We start from the raw sequence: 13,086 nt of genomic DNA on the forward strand, positions 1-13,086 counted from the left end.
CGCATTGCAAAGCTGCCTCATAACAATCAATAATATATCCGCAGATCATAGGCTGGTTTGTAGTTTGTTACTGTTTAGTTCCAAGACCTCATACCATTGGATTTGTACGGCAGTCTTAAGCTCGCTGTTAACGCAGGACAGACATTAGAAGCAAAAGGCTGCGCTTCGTAAGCTTAGACCACCATTTATATAAAATCAATGTGTTCATAAAGGTGCCTGACAGTATTCCAAGGTTGTTTCACAGTTATTTTCGAAAACGCAACCCTTTGTTTTCTGACAGACAGAACTACTCGGAAAGAGCCTCCCCCCGAAAAAAAAAATACTGAATACAAATGTCAGCTAGCACCAAAGCTTAGACGATTCCCATCAACATGTGCATAATACTATTTTAGATTATCATGTAATTGCCTCACAATAAAAAGTGGTGTGCCAGAAAGTTGGATTTGCTATCGTGGAAGGTGAGACACCCTTTCGCGTTTCCGAGACTATGTCATGTGTATTTGTAGGAATACCTTCACACCACAAAGTTCCCGAACTTACGAAGTTCCTGTATCAAAAATGGGTCTTTCTTATTCTGGGTATTTACAGCTATGCTGCGGAAAGCCGTGATCTTGCAGAATAACGAAAGCTTCCTGGGATGCTATTGTATACACGCATCGCCTTGGTAGCCATAAAAGAAGCGGTAATAGGTAGGGGTGAGCGTAGAATGGACATGAATAAACGTAGGAAACCTTATGCATCACCGTAATATTACGTTATGAATGCCTGCACGATGGCTGTCTGCATTTCAGATGAAAATGAAGTGAGAAGGGCGTGTTTTCCCGGTTTCTTCAGGTGCTTCACTTTGTGACCAGTATCACGAAGGCCATACTGACAATCAGGAGAAGGGAAGCTTATTATTTCCAAAACGGCCCCTTCGCGTTTTAGGGATGCTTCACTGCACAATAAACGCGGTCAAGCATTGAGGTGAAGCGTGCAGTGCGATGAAACTGCGGGCAATTCAGAAATTTTCGGCGTACTCGGTAATTTTCAATTATTCGACTACGAATACGAATTGAATTTCAAGAATATTCGATTCGTATTCTAAATGTAAATTATTCACACACCACTAACAATAGGAGTTCATGGCTCCAACTTCGTTCTGTGCCGTCTTTTCGTGGCACCGAGAAGATATGCAGGACGCTTTAGGTTGACAGATGTCACGGCACGAGTTGGGTTCACGCGACTCGCTTTGTTTTTCAAGTGGCCTTCCTTGAAGGTGGCAATGCATGAACCCAAACCGATCAACTGAAGCCGCCACATTTTGCTAGCTTTGAAATTATTTTCACATCTGAAATGCTAGTGCTATCGCACTGAGCTTCCGCAGTTTGAAATGAAGACTACGTGGCGCCACTATAGATCAAAGGATGTAGTTCTCGTCACTTCTCAAATACGTCTTCGATGATAGCGTGTTCTGTTGTCGCGCAAAAAAAGCATCGAGTCCGCTTGGGGCTCAAGCCGACCCATCTTTGGACACGGTACTGATCACGCCGTTGTGCGTACTGTAGTCATCAGACGATCTGCCTTTCTAGTACTGATTAAATAATCAGTCGCAGTTGTCAAAACAATCAGTAAAAATCGCTGCGACTTCAAAAAGGGCATTTTTGCCTGCCAAATTATATTTCATTTGACGATAAGGCGCAAGATTTCTAGTTACTTTCACCAGGTGTTATGAACGTAAATGACAGGGACCAAGCAGCGAGGTGCTTGATCAGCGTGGCATCCAAATGGACTGAACTGCGGATAAAAAGGTGGCATGCAGAAAAAGAAAGCGGCAGTGGAATCTGCTGGTTATCGATATATAAGTGTGAAACGCTGGTGCCTAATTCTGCCTAGAGTACATTCCGTGTTACGGGAACTCTGTAGATCACATGAACACTTGCCTTACAGAAGCGGCGCACTAATTACAGAGTATGCGTGTTATCGATGAGAAATCTACTTAGAACGTGTGCATGTCATTTTCAACTGTCCATGTTAAGTTGCAGCGCCAGTGGTTTTATCAAGCAAACAATACATAAACTGACGTTTATAAAACTCCGTCCAAATCAACTGACTGAACCTTTTCATCTTGTACGCAGATGAAAGGGACTTGGATTTCGAGTGCTGTGGTATTCCTGAAAAGTATCAGCACCCGCTGTGCATGACCATTGAGGTGCCTCGAGATGACCCTTTCTATGGCCAGTATGGCAGACAGTGCATAGAGTTCAAAAGGTCTCTGGCTGGTCAGCGTCCGGGATGCGCTCTAGGTGAGTGCACTGACCCTCGGGACATCACAAGTTCACATCCTGTGTGACTAGAAGCGAAAGGTGCTGCTCAATTGAGCTCCAGAAACATTTACTCACTGAGGCGAATTAAAATACAGCATTGCATGATAAGTGTACCACGGTCCATCAGTATTTACCGCGAAATACAGTAATGGAAACCTTCAATATCTTGTACACAAGCATGGTCTTGTTACCTGGAATGCACGATCTTAAAGAAATAAGTACTACCAGAAGTAGAGTCCCCACCGGCGGCAGAAAGGTCAACAAGTACCTATGCGTCAATGTACACCCATTGCCGGACAGAGGGGTGCTGCTGTCCAATCCGAGCATGAGTCAAAAGTGGCATCTTTGCAGCACCGTCGATTTCAGTAGCGAAAATGAGGCCCGTCTGTCTGAGGACCCTCAGCGTCAGCACTGGAATGTTTATCTTGTATGAGTTTCAAACAAAGAAGCCGTAAATCCTTTTATTCCTATCAGTAGAAATAATTAATACTAGTTTGTTCTTCTAAGTCCTACCTTCGTCCAGCTGTTTCATTGCACACAACATATCACCAAACACGGCTTCTTCCTTCACCATAATTTGCACTTCAATACCCTAATGCAGAAAGGTGATACCTATTCATACCTTCATAACAATTGCGATCATTTGTTATAGTCTATTAGCGTGCTAGCAAGCATCGCGATTACCTCCTCATTAAATTGCACATCTTTTTTCTCACAAGGTCCACGGGCTCACATCAACATTCTCACGCACTCTATTGACGCCAACTTTATTTATGGATCAACAGACTCCCTCGCCAAGAAACTGAGGTCCTTCCATCGAGGTGAGCTCCTACGAAACACGCCCAGCATGCGCTTACAATACATCGTCTAAGCTACCGTATCTTTGGTTTTGCAGCATGTACAGACAAACATTAAGATTAAACAATGAGCAGATGAGAAACGTTCCTGCAGCTCAGTGGTACCTCTGTTAACAAAGCTGCACAGTTCTCACCTGCGATTTCACTGATATACTTTTGCATGCTTCATATGCCGTCCTGTGAGCGTTTTTTCAAAAATCGGAATCTATTAATTATCCCCGCAGCTTACTCCTAAGTGAATGCATATATATGCTCCTCAGTGATGTATACATATATTCTTGCCTGGTTACGTTTGGTAATAGAAAGCGCAAGGGTTATCGCCTTTTGGTGAAAGTGCAAGAGGACCGTTAGCTTGAATAAGAAAGAAGCGTCCATTAATTTCTACAAGGTGATGAGTCTGGAGAGTTTGATTGCGAAAATGTGGTCCATAATATTTTGACGGCTACTGCGCATGCATACTACGCGTGGCAACAAGCGAAAATCACACGTACCTGGTATCTTGTTTTTCTGGTGCCAGAAAACGTAACCATAACTTGATTTTAGAATAACGCTATAGCGCTTGGTAGAAGCGAACTCACCGAAAGAATCGCCTGTATTGTTTGAGCCCATGCTGGATCCTTGTAGGCATGCATGCTCATTAAATAAAGTTCGCATAACTGATGACACTGTGCAGCTGATCGGGATAAAACGGGAAACAATCCTCCCGTGTCCTAGATTTATTATCGCACGCCCGAAGTGTGTTCGGTGAAACGTTGTGTCTTTCTCTTTTAAGTACTCTTTCATATTCTGTATCTCTCAGTGCTCTCTTTTACTCTTTAGTAGGCTATACCAAAGTACGGAGCATTTGCTACAATTTCTGCGAAATATTTAACAAGCTTGGGTAATAATATTTTGCATTGATGTCCACAATGAAGGACAACTTCGAGTCTGGGATCGTTTCCGCGACCTGGGCCTCAAGGCGCTGCTGCCACCGGAGTCGGAGAACCCAGAGCGAGACTGCATTTCCCGTCCCAGGCATCTTTTCTGCTTCCTTGCTGGTGAGGCCTTTGTTTTCTCAACACATCGCGAATCACTCCTGCAGTTCGAAGCGTACGTGCAAGACAGTTTATACGAAAACAGTGTTAGGTATCGGCAGATGATATCAGTAGACAGCAACTCTTTGCGGTGAGTATTCATTTAGTATATAGCACAATCGAAAGCTAAAATCGTTTTTAAAGTGTAGCGTTGGTCCCCAGCGGAATCGTTGCCTCATCGTTCCCAATTTAACGTGTACGAATATACATATACCTTTGAGAATGCAGGTGTTTCAGTACTGTACAGTTCTGAATGTATATGCCATTAAAATGGGAGGGAGCGCCTTTAAGTTGCCACCAAGTGTTGTCGTGTTAGCTATTATTCTGCCGGCTACACAGATGACGGACGCTTACGTACCGTCTGTTGCAGAAGTTTGCGGCCCAACGCGCCGGGCAGAGGAGCAGTATCGCTCCCGAGAGGCGGCGCTGCGCCCGCCGGCGCTGCCTGGTGACGCAGCTATAAAGAGTGAGGAGACTTGTTCTCTTCCCCTCATCCCGCGGCTGAGAGCAAAGATGTCAGCCGCGGGATGAGGGGAAGAGAACAAGTCTCCTCACTCTTTATAGCTGCGTCACCAGGCAGCGCCGGCGGGCGCAGCGCCGCCTCTCGGGAGCGATACTGCTCCTCTGCCCGGCGCGTTGGGCCGCAAACTTCTGCAACAGACGGTACATGAAGCGTAACTATGTATGAGTTCCTACTTGCTGTTGATCTATTTACACGATATTTGCCTTCCTTCAGCAGGTATCAATGCCACCCATCCAGTGGTTTTATGTGGTCCGTGTCTGAGTTTTTAATTATCTGGCTGCTAATACCCCGTCATTTTTTATGTATGCTATGCAGATTTCTTTATCTCGTTTTTTTTTTAGTATGACGACGAAAGCGATGTGACATTTGAGCGCTAGAATGTGATCTCGAAGGATGAACCCAAGCGTAATCAAAGTACATATTATGCAATTGCATCTCTCCATTTATTCATTGAGACCGCGGGCGCGCGCAGGTGACGAGCGAGTCAACGAGCAGATTCATCTCACGGTGCTGCACACTTTCTACGTTCGCGACCACAACCGCATGGCCGATGAGCTTGCCCGGCTGAACCCGCACTGGGATGACGACCGCATCTACCACGAGACGCGACACATCATGGCTGCCGCGGTTCAGTTCATCACCTACAACGAATTCTTACCCATGGCCCTTGGCGAAGAACTCATGGTTCGCTACAACCTCACGCTACAAAAGGAGGTAAGCCACAAAGATTAGCACTTAGACATGGGTGGTTGCACAACAGGTAGTTGCGCAGCACAGCAGGATCACAGAAGACATGATTTCATACTACGTATGCTATCAAGGATAAAAGCTTTCAGGACATGTCATTAGAAATCGAAGCCCATGTCTATGTTATTAGTTGGTGTCTGGAGGCCAGACTTGTTGATGTTAAAGTAGGCTGCTGTGAGGAGTAGCTTGAAAAACCGAGTGATCACCAAGGAACATGGCCCTTTCATGCCAGTATTGGTTGGTTTTCTTGTGTCCCGGAAACATTGTTCCGACAGCACACTGAATGCGTTTGCGGTACTGCTCGCTTTTGAGAAGTTCTGGGGCCTTAAAACGGGATGGCTGACTTGGGGAGGTGCGCTAAAGGGGAGTCCAAGCTAAAGACCCACTGAAAAAAAAAAAAAAAAAAAAAAACGAAAAAAAAGAGAAAAGATCTTGCAAAGGTCTTGCATTTAAACCACGTGAACAATTTGTGCTTTCCTTCTCGGTTGTGTCATCTTTTAAGATGTATCTGAATACTTGGAGCGAAAATCTTAATTTAGGTCCATCTATACACACCAAATACTATCCTCAATTTCTTGATTGCAGTGAGAAATCGCCACCACGCGAACGATTTGATATATTTCCCGTTGGGAGGTGTGTTTCTTTTAGCCTGCATTATAAGATAATTTAAGCAACGTTCGCCGCCTAAGAAACCTTCAGACGAGCCGCGAGATCAGACCAAAGTCGATGCACTACAGCGTTTACAAAATGAAAATACGTGCTATCGTCAGAGTCGTTCCGATCGGTACACTTGAAGCTGGTTTAAAAAAAAAAGCGAGCTTTAATCTCTGTTCGTGCCCTTTCATAATCATATGTGAGCGGGACCATGGTGCTGCTCTTGTCATGTTCGCCGACTAGGCATCTGCATCGTAGTGGAGGTCGCTGGTCTTTTTGCAGTCGTATTTTCTTGCTCCTTTCATACTTCTTCTCGTTGAACCTTGACGTAAGGCGCCTTCGGAAGGAGCAAACACTTAAGAATATTGTTTTTATGCGCATAAGCTATACGCCATTCGCGAACAAAGCTTTTTTTTTTTTTGAGGGCCATGTGTATAAATGTTTTGACCTTTAACATAGTGACTGACCATTTGGGCTAGTTGGTGCGAATATAGCATATTGTACCAGCGAAAGACACAAAACGCAAGAAAAGAAGTACACGAGACAGAACTGTTTTTGTTAATATATATTTGACTTACTAAGGCCTTAAACAGTGCGAAATATTGCCCTTTGTAATTAGGTATGATGAGTAGACGGCCTGCGATGTCACTAGCTTGATCTACTCTTCAGATCCACAATGCATTTGAAACCTATTTCGGCTACCAGAGTTGCTCAACCACTCATGAATCCTCAGAGTTACGTAACGATGAAACGAAAGGGCAAATGATATTAAGTGTCGAGTTTTAGGCACTAAGGAATGAAAGTAAAGACGCAAGACAACAAGAACTGTTCCTCCGGGGCCTCGATGGTAGTGATGCGCTGGAGAATACAATTCGTCATGGCTTAAATATTAACACTGAGAGCAACAAGTTTAACAAGAAAGTGATGACGAATAAGAAATGTTTCTAGAGACTTCAAGACTACCTTGGCCGTAGTTCTCCTGAGATGCGTGCAGTGCGTGCGACATTTCGCGGTTAAGGTAGCACTTTCGTGCATGAAGAATCAGCAAATGTCATTTTAGCTCAGCGCGCCTTCTGCCGAGCAGACATGACCTTTAAAGTTAGCGCAAGTTCCGTACAAAAGCAGATAAAATGGGGTTTTCTTCATGACGACGCACGTACTTGAAATGGAAGTTGCTATAATGTATTCTGTCACATGAACACTACAGAAAGCCTGTGACTTCAAAGCTCCAGAATCAGGCCATACATTCACCCAGGTTCTAGAAATTAGGGAGACAACTGACAGGCAGCACTTTTCCGTCTCCTCCTTCGGCAAGATCACTTGAGGATCGCGACTCGCTGAATAGTCAGATGCCGTGACGTCACCATCACTCCAGTGAAACGCGCCATGGCAGTGCACTCACACAGCTGGTTGGCCAACATACATTGACGTAAGACATTAACTTCCTGCCCCGAACTAAGCAGAGTAGTCCGAATAGAGTGACACAGCGAATGACACCTTATATCCACGTCATGCGCACAGCATTATATGTACCCAGTTTTTATACCCCATCGTAAATACCAGCCGCTGAAACGTGCGTTGCAAAGTGGTGTAGTGGCACGTGTGTTGTGTGTGTGTGTGTGTGTGTGCGTGTGTGTGTGTGTGTGTGTGTGTGTGTGTGTGTGTGTGTGTGTGTGTGTGTGTGTGTGTGTGTGTGTGTGTGTGTGTGTGTGTGTGTGTGTGTGTGTGTGTGTGTGTGTGTGTGTGTGTGTGTGTGTGTGTGTGTGTGTGTGTGTGTGTGTGTGTGTGTGTGTGTGTGTGTGTGTGTGTGTGTGTGTGTGTGTGTGTGTGTGTGTGTGTGTGTGTGTGTGTGTGTGTGTGTGTGTGTGTGTGTGTGTGTGTGTGTGTGTGTGTGTGTGTGTGTGTGTGTGTGTGTGTGTGTGTGTGTGTGTGTGTGTGTGTGTGTGTGTGTGTGTGTGTGTGTGTGTGTGTGTGTGTGTGTGTGTGTGTGCGCGCGCGCGCGCGCGCGCGGGAGCATATGTTTCTTGGAAGCAGAAACATGTCACCTATTTCAAGAAGCAGTATTGTGACGCCTCAACTTGGTGTCTTATTGCAGGGTTACTGGCATGGCTACGATCCAGACGTCAACCTGGCGCTGTCCAACTCCTTCCAATCAGCAGCCTTTCGGTTCGGCCACACGTTCATCCAGGGCATGGTCAGGCGGTACAACAAGTATCACGAGTTTATCGGTAAGTTTTCTACCACGCGCATTCATTCTTATATATCGTTTCATTCAAGTGAGTAAATTTGCTTCCCAGAAAATTAATATAGGTTGGACCGTATTTATAATTTCATATTAGTGTGGTTGTACGACTGGATAAAACGTTATCCAAGTCCATAATGGACATGTGATTACTGCGTACTGAAATAAAAATGAATAATGCACAGAACTTGACGGGTCGGGAATACATATACCGGGGGACGTTTTCAATATTGTAACAGTACGGAAGAAGATGAAGTTTAGAAGACAAGTGAAGGAGAAAGACGTTGAAAAAGGACTCTCGTGCCGGACGCGCTGCCGTTGACCAGCTGAGCTCCCTACCCTATCGTCTTGTAGTTCAGCGCTCCGACGTCTTACCCCCTTCGTAACAAATTGGTGGTCAGGTGCTGGGTACGACTACCCTCAAGACGCATCCTCAATCGCTGGAGCTTCGTCGGAGCCGTCGCCTCGCTGGTCTCCCACCCTTTTCAACAAGAATGCAGCAGACTACCGAGCAGCCCCGAACATCAACACGGGACCCTCTACCCTCGTCTCGCGATGCGCCGCCGACCACCACGAATGCGACGCTGCCATTTCGCGAGCCTCGTTCCTTTGCCGGCCAAGCAGGGGAAGATGTTGATGACTGGCTCACTCATTATGAACGTGTGAGCCGCTATAACCGCTGGGATTCAGTGGCTAAACTAGCCAATGTAGTCTTTTTTTTGACGCAAACCGCCTTGATGTGGTATGAGAACCACGAGGACTCCCTGACAACTTGGGAAATCTTTGTCGAAGCCATCAAGGAATGTTTCGGTGACCTATCTGCAAAGAAGAAACAGGCAGAGCAGACACTTGCTCAGAGGGCCCAGGCAGCCGGAGAAACCTGCACCACCTATATAGAGGCCATACTCAAGTTGTGCAAGACCGTCGACAGCAGGATGACTGAAGATGATAAGGTAGGCCATCTGCTCAAGGGCATTGCGGAAGATGTCTACCACTTCCTAATTGCCAAGGAAAACTTAAGTTCGGTCTCTGACGTTATCCGGCACTGCCGAACATTCGAGGCCCTAAAGACTCGCCGCATTACACCGAAATTTGGACGGCTCGCAAATGTGACTACAGTGGCTAGCATTGAAGAGTCGCCATCTCAAAGCCTCCTGTGCGCCATCCGTGAAATTGTTCGAGATGAGATGTCACGACGTGAGCAGCTTGTCCGGCCCAATGGCTTCGGAGGGGACGTATATGCTCGTCCAACTTGTGGGGGTGCGTGCCCGCCGATGTCCGCGAATGTCACCGACTTTGTCTGCCGCGAAGACCTCTACACTCCGCGACCAAGGCCTGAAGAGAATTTCCAACAATTCTCTTGCCATCAGCGTACAGATCCTCGCTCTTACTCCAGTCGCACATCGCGCCGACCGCCGGACAACTACATCGTTCCGGAACCACCATCCGGATATTCGTCGCGGCCTACCATGCAGGAACCAGCTGACACGCCACTTTTTCAGCGACCTCTTCCGGTGTGCTACCGGTGTGGTGCCGCGGGTCACATTTCCCGCTACTGCAATCGGCGCACATCGTTTCGGAATCCCCCGACGGCACCGAACCGACGCATCGTCCAGCCCTACATCGACAACTATCGGCCAGAGCATCCTTCCCGGAGGGGCCGTTTTCAAAACGAAGGGCACCGCAGCCATTCGCCAGCTTCTGACCGTAGTGTGACACCACCTCCGTCATTTCGTGTGCGCCGCTCCCTGTCTCCACGGCGCCGATCTCCATCACCAACGCAGGAAAACTAGCCAGCGCGGCCAATGGAGGTGAGGTCGCTGGACAATGTGCGCTGCTACCTATTATTCCTCCGTCTGTGTTCATGTTAAAGAACAAGGTCAATGTGATTGTTGATGGTTTGCCAACGATGGCGTTGGTAGACACTGGTGCTACAGTTTCAGTAATGAGTTTAAATTTTAAGAACCTTTTGAAAAACAAAGTTATGTTTGTTTGGGAAAAAACTTCAAATTTTTATGGAGTAAGTGGAGAGTTATTGTATCCGGTTGGGGTATGCAGCGTTAAAGTTTCCTTGGGGGGCACAGTGTTTCCGGCGGAGTTTGCAGTACTGCCCCGATCTACACATGACGTAATCTTGGGAATTGACTTCCTGCGTATGTGCGGCGCTACAGTTGACTGTCGAACGGGAGAGCTAAGTGTTAGTGGTTCTCTTCCTCGTGAACTTTTGGAAGAGACATCAAATTATGAAGACGTTTTGTGTGTGTGTGATGAAGTCGTCATACCGCCACATTCAGCAGTGTGTGTCCAGGTGTCCTGCTCCCGTGCTATTAACGACTCTTTTGAGGCTACTGTGGCGCCTCTTAATTTACAGTGCGTAAAGAAAAATGCGTTAGTGCCGCATTGTTTGGTTCGCGTGAAAGACGGCCGTGCCGGACTGTGGACTATAAATTGCTCATCGGAACCAGTTGTTTTTCCAGCGGGTTCCAAACTAGCTTCATGTAGCGCAACTCTCCCGAATTGTGTAGCTGTCGTTACTCCTTCCCTAGACAACCCCGCTACTAACTCACCTGCTGACGAAAAGCTTCTTCCGATGATCAGCGCATCGTTGAACACCTCACAACGACAGATATTGAAGAACCTCTTGTCCCAGCACCTATCCGTCTTTGATTTCACGCAGTCCAACGGCTCGCAACGTTTTCCGCTGTCGCGCGCACGCCACAGGATTGACACGGGATCTGCCCATCCGATCCGTCAAAAGCCGTACCGTGTGTCACCATCAGAGCGTAAGATCATCACCGAGCAAGTCCAAGACATGTTGAACAGGGGCGTAATACAGGAATCCTCCAGTCCTTGGGCTGCTCCCGTGATACTGGTGAAGAAAAAAGACGGAACATGGAGGTTCTGCATTGACTATCGTCGCCTCAACTCCATCACTAAAAAGGATGTGTATCCTCTACCACGCATCGACGATGCCATAGATTGCCTTTTTTCCGCGTCTTATTTCTCTTCAGTTGATTTGCGATCGGGTTATTGGCAGATTCCGATGGATCCTGCTGACAAGGAAAAAACTGCATTTGTTACCCCGGACGGCCTATTTGAATTTAACGTGATGCCCTTCGGCCTATGTAATGCGCCGGCCACATTTGAAAGATTTATGGACACAATACTTCGTGGCCTCAAGTGGGAAATCTGCATGTGCTATTTAGACGATGTTGTTATTTTTGGCCGGACTTTTACTGAACATAACACGCGACTCGCTGTTGTGTTAGATTGCCTACAGAAGGCTGGCCTTGTCCTGAATTCTAAAAAGTGCCGTTTTGGTGAACGTCAAGCGCTGGTACTCGGGCATCTCGTCGACCGCGATGGAGTTCGGCCAGATCCACAGAAGACTGCAGCAGTTGCAGCATTCCAACGACCACAGACTCAAAAGGAGCTCCGCAGTTTTCTGGGCCTGTGTTCCTACTTTCGACGATTCATTCCAAGGTTTGCCGACGTCGCCTACCCTCTGACATCCCTTCTACAAAAGGACGTCCCTTTCGACTGGACCTCAGATTGCGACGCGTCTTTCCGCCAACTAAAGTTTCTGCTAACGTCACATCCCATACTACGGCACTTCAACCCCTCCGCTCCGACTGAAGTCCACACTGATGCAAGTGGGATTGGTGTTGGCGCTGTGCTTGTGCAACGTTCGACAACAGGCGAGCATGTAATTGCGTATGCAAGCCGTTCCCTCAGCAAACCTGAGCGTAACTACACTGTTACGGAGCAGGAGTGTCTCGCTGTAGTTTTCGCTGTTCAGCGGTTTCGGTGCTACCTATATGGACGCCATTTCACGGTTGTGACGGACCATCATGCCCTGTGTTGGCTTGTCAACCTTCGTGATCCATCTGGTCGTCTGGCACGCTGGGCCCTTCGTCTGCAAGAGTACGACTTCACTGTTTCGTACAAGAGTGGCCGCAAACACGCCGATGCAGACTGTCTTTCACGCCTTCCTCTTCCTACGACCGAATGTGACTCTGGTGATTTCGATCATTACATCGCCTCCGTCGTGCCCGAGTTTCCCGACGCCTCGGCTCTGCGGACTGCGCAAGAGACTGACATAAGCCTCGAGCCCCTGCTTGCGGAGGCGCGGGATTCCACTGCTTCCAGCCCATTTTGTCTCCGTGATGGCCTTTTGTACAAAAAGGCTTACTCAAGCACCGGTACGAATTTTCTGCTTGTGGTTCCCGAGAGCTACCGCTCGTGCATCTTACGCGCCATGCACGACGACCCCACTTCCGGTCACCTGGGCTCTGCAAGAACGCTCCATCGTGCCCGCGACCGGTTTTATTGGCCAAAGATGCGCCAGACAACTGAGCGATATGTGGCGAGCTGCACTGAGTGCCAACGACACAAACGCCCTACGTCCACGCCACAGGGCCTGCTGCATCCTGTGACTCCACCACGTGGCGCATTTGAGAAAATCGGAATCGACCTTATGGGTCCCTTCCCGAAGTCATCCGACGGAAATCGTTGGATCGTGGTTTGTGCCGACTACCTCACCCGCTACTGCGAAACGGCAGCTCTTCCTTCAGCCACCGCTCATCACGTGTCCCTGTTCTTGCTCCGTTCTGTGATCCTCCGCCATGGACCTCCGCGAGTGATCATAAGTGACCGAGGTCGCCAGTTTATGGCAGATGTTGTG

The 13,086-nt window shown here is 47.6% G+C and overlaps 1 protein-coding gene across 1 annotated transcript in view; it reads left to right on the forward strand.

The window, feature by feature from the left end:
* Positions 1-13,086, forward strand: part of LOC146190681 (salivary peroxidase/catechol oxidase-like) — a 57,704-nt gene that overhangs the window by 10,657 nt on the left and 33,961 nt on the right. The window contains exons 6-10 of the mRNA XM_084600227.1: positions 2,118-2,285; positions 3,026-3,127; positions 4,078-4,200; positions 5,232-5,473; positions 8,256-8,388. Coding sequence (XP_084456353.1) covers positions 2,118-2,285; positions 3,026-3,127; positions 4,078-4,200; positions 5,232-5,473; positions 8,256-8,388 — 768 coding nt within the window. The remainder of the gene's footprint in view (positions 1-2,117; positions 2,286-3,025; positions 3,128-4,077; positions 4,201-5,231; positions 5,474-8,255; positions 8,389-13,086) is intronic.

This window comes from Amblyomma maculatum, chromosome 4, assembly GCF_055883805.1.
Source record: "Amblyomma maculatum isolate TAMU_Amacu chromosome 4, ASM5588380v1, whole genome shotgun sequence".
NCBI lineage: Eukaryota > Metazoa > Arthropoda > Arachnida > Ixodida > Ixodidae > Amblyomma > Amblyomma maculatum.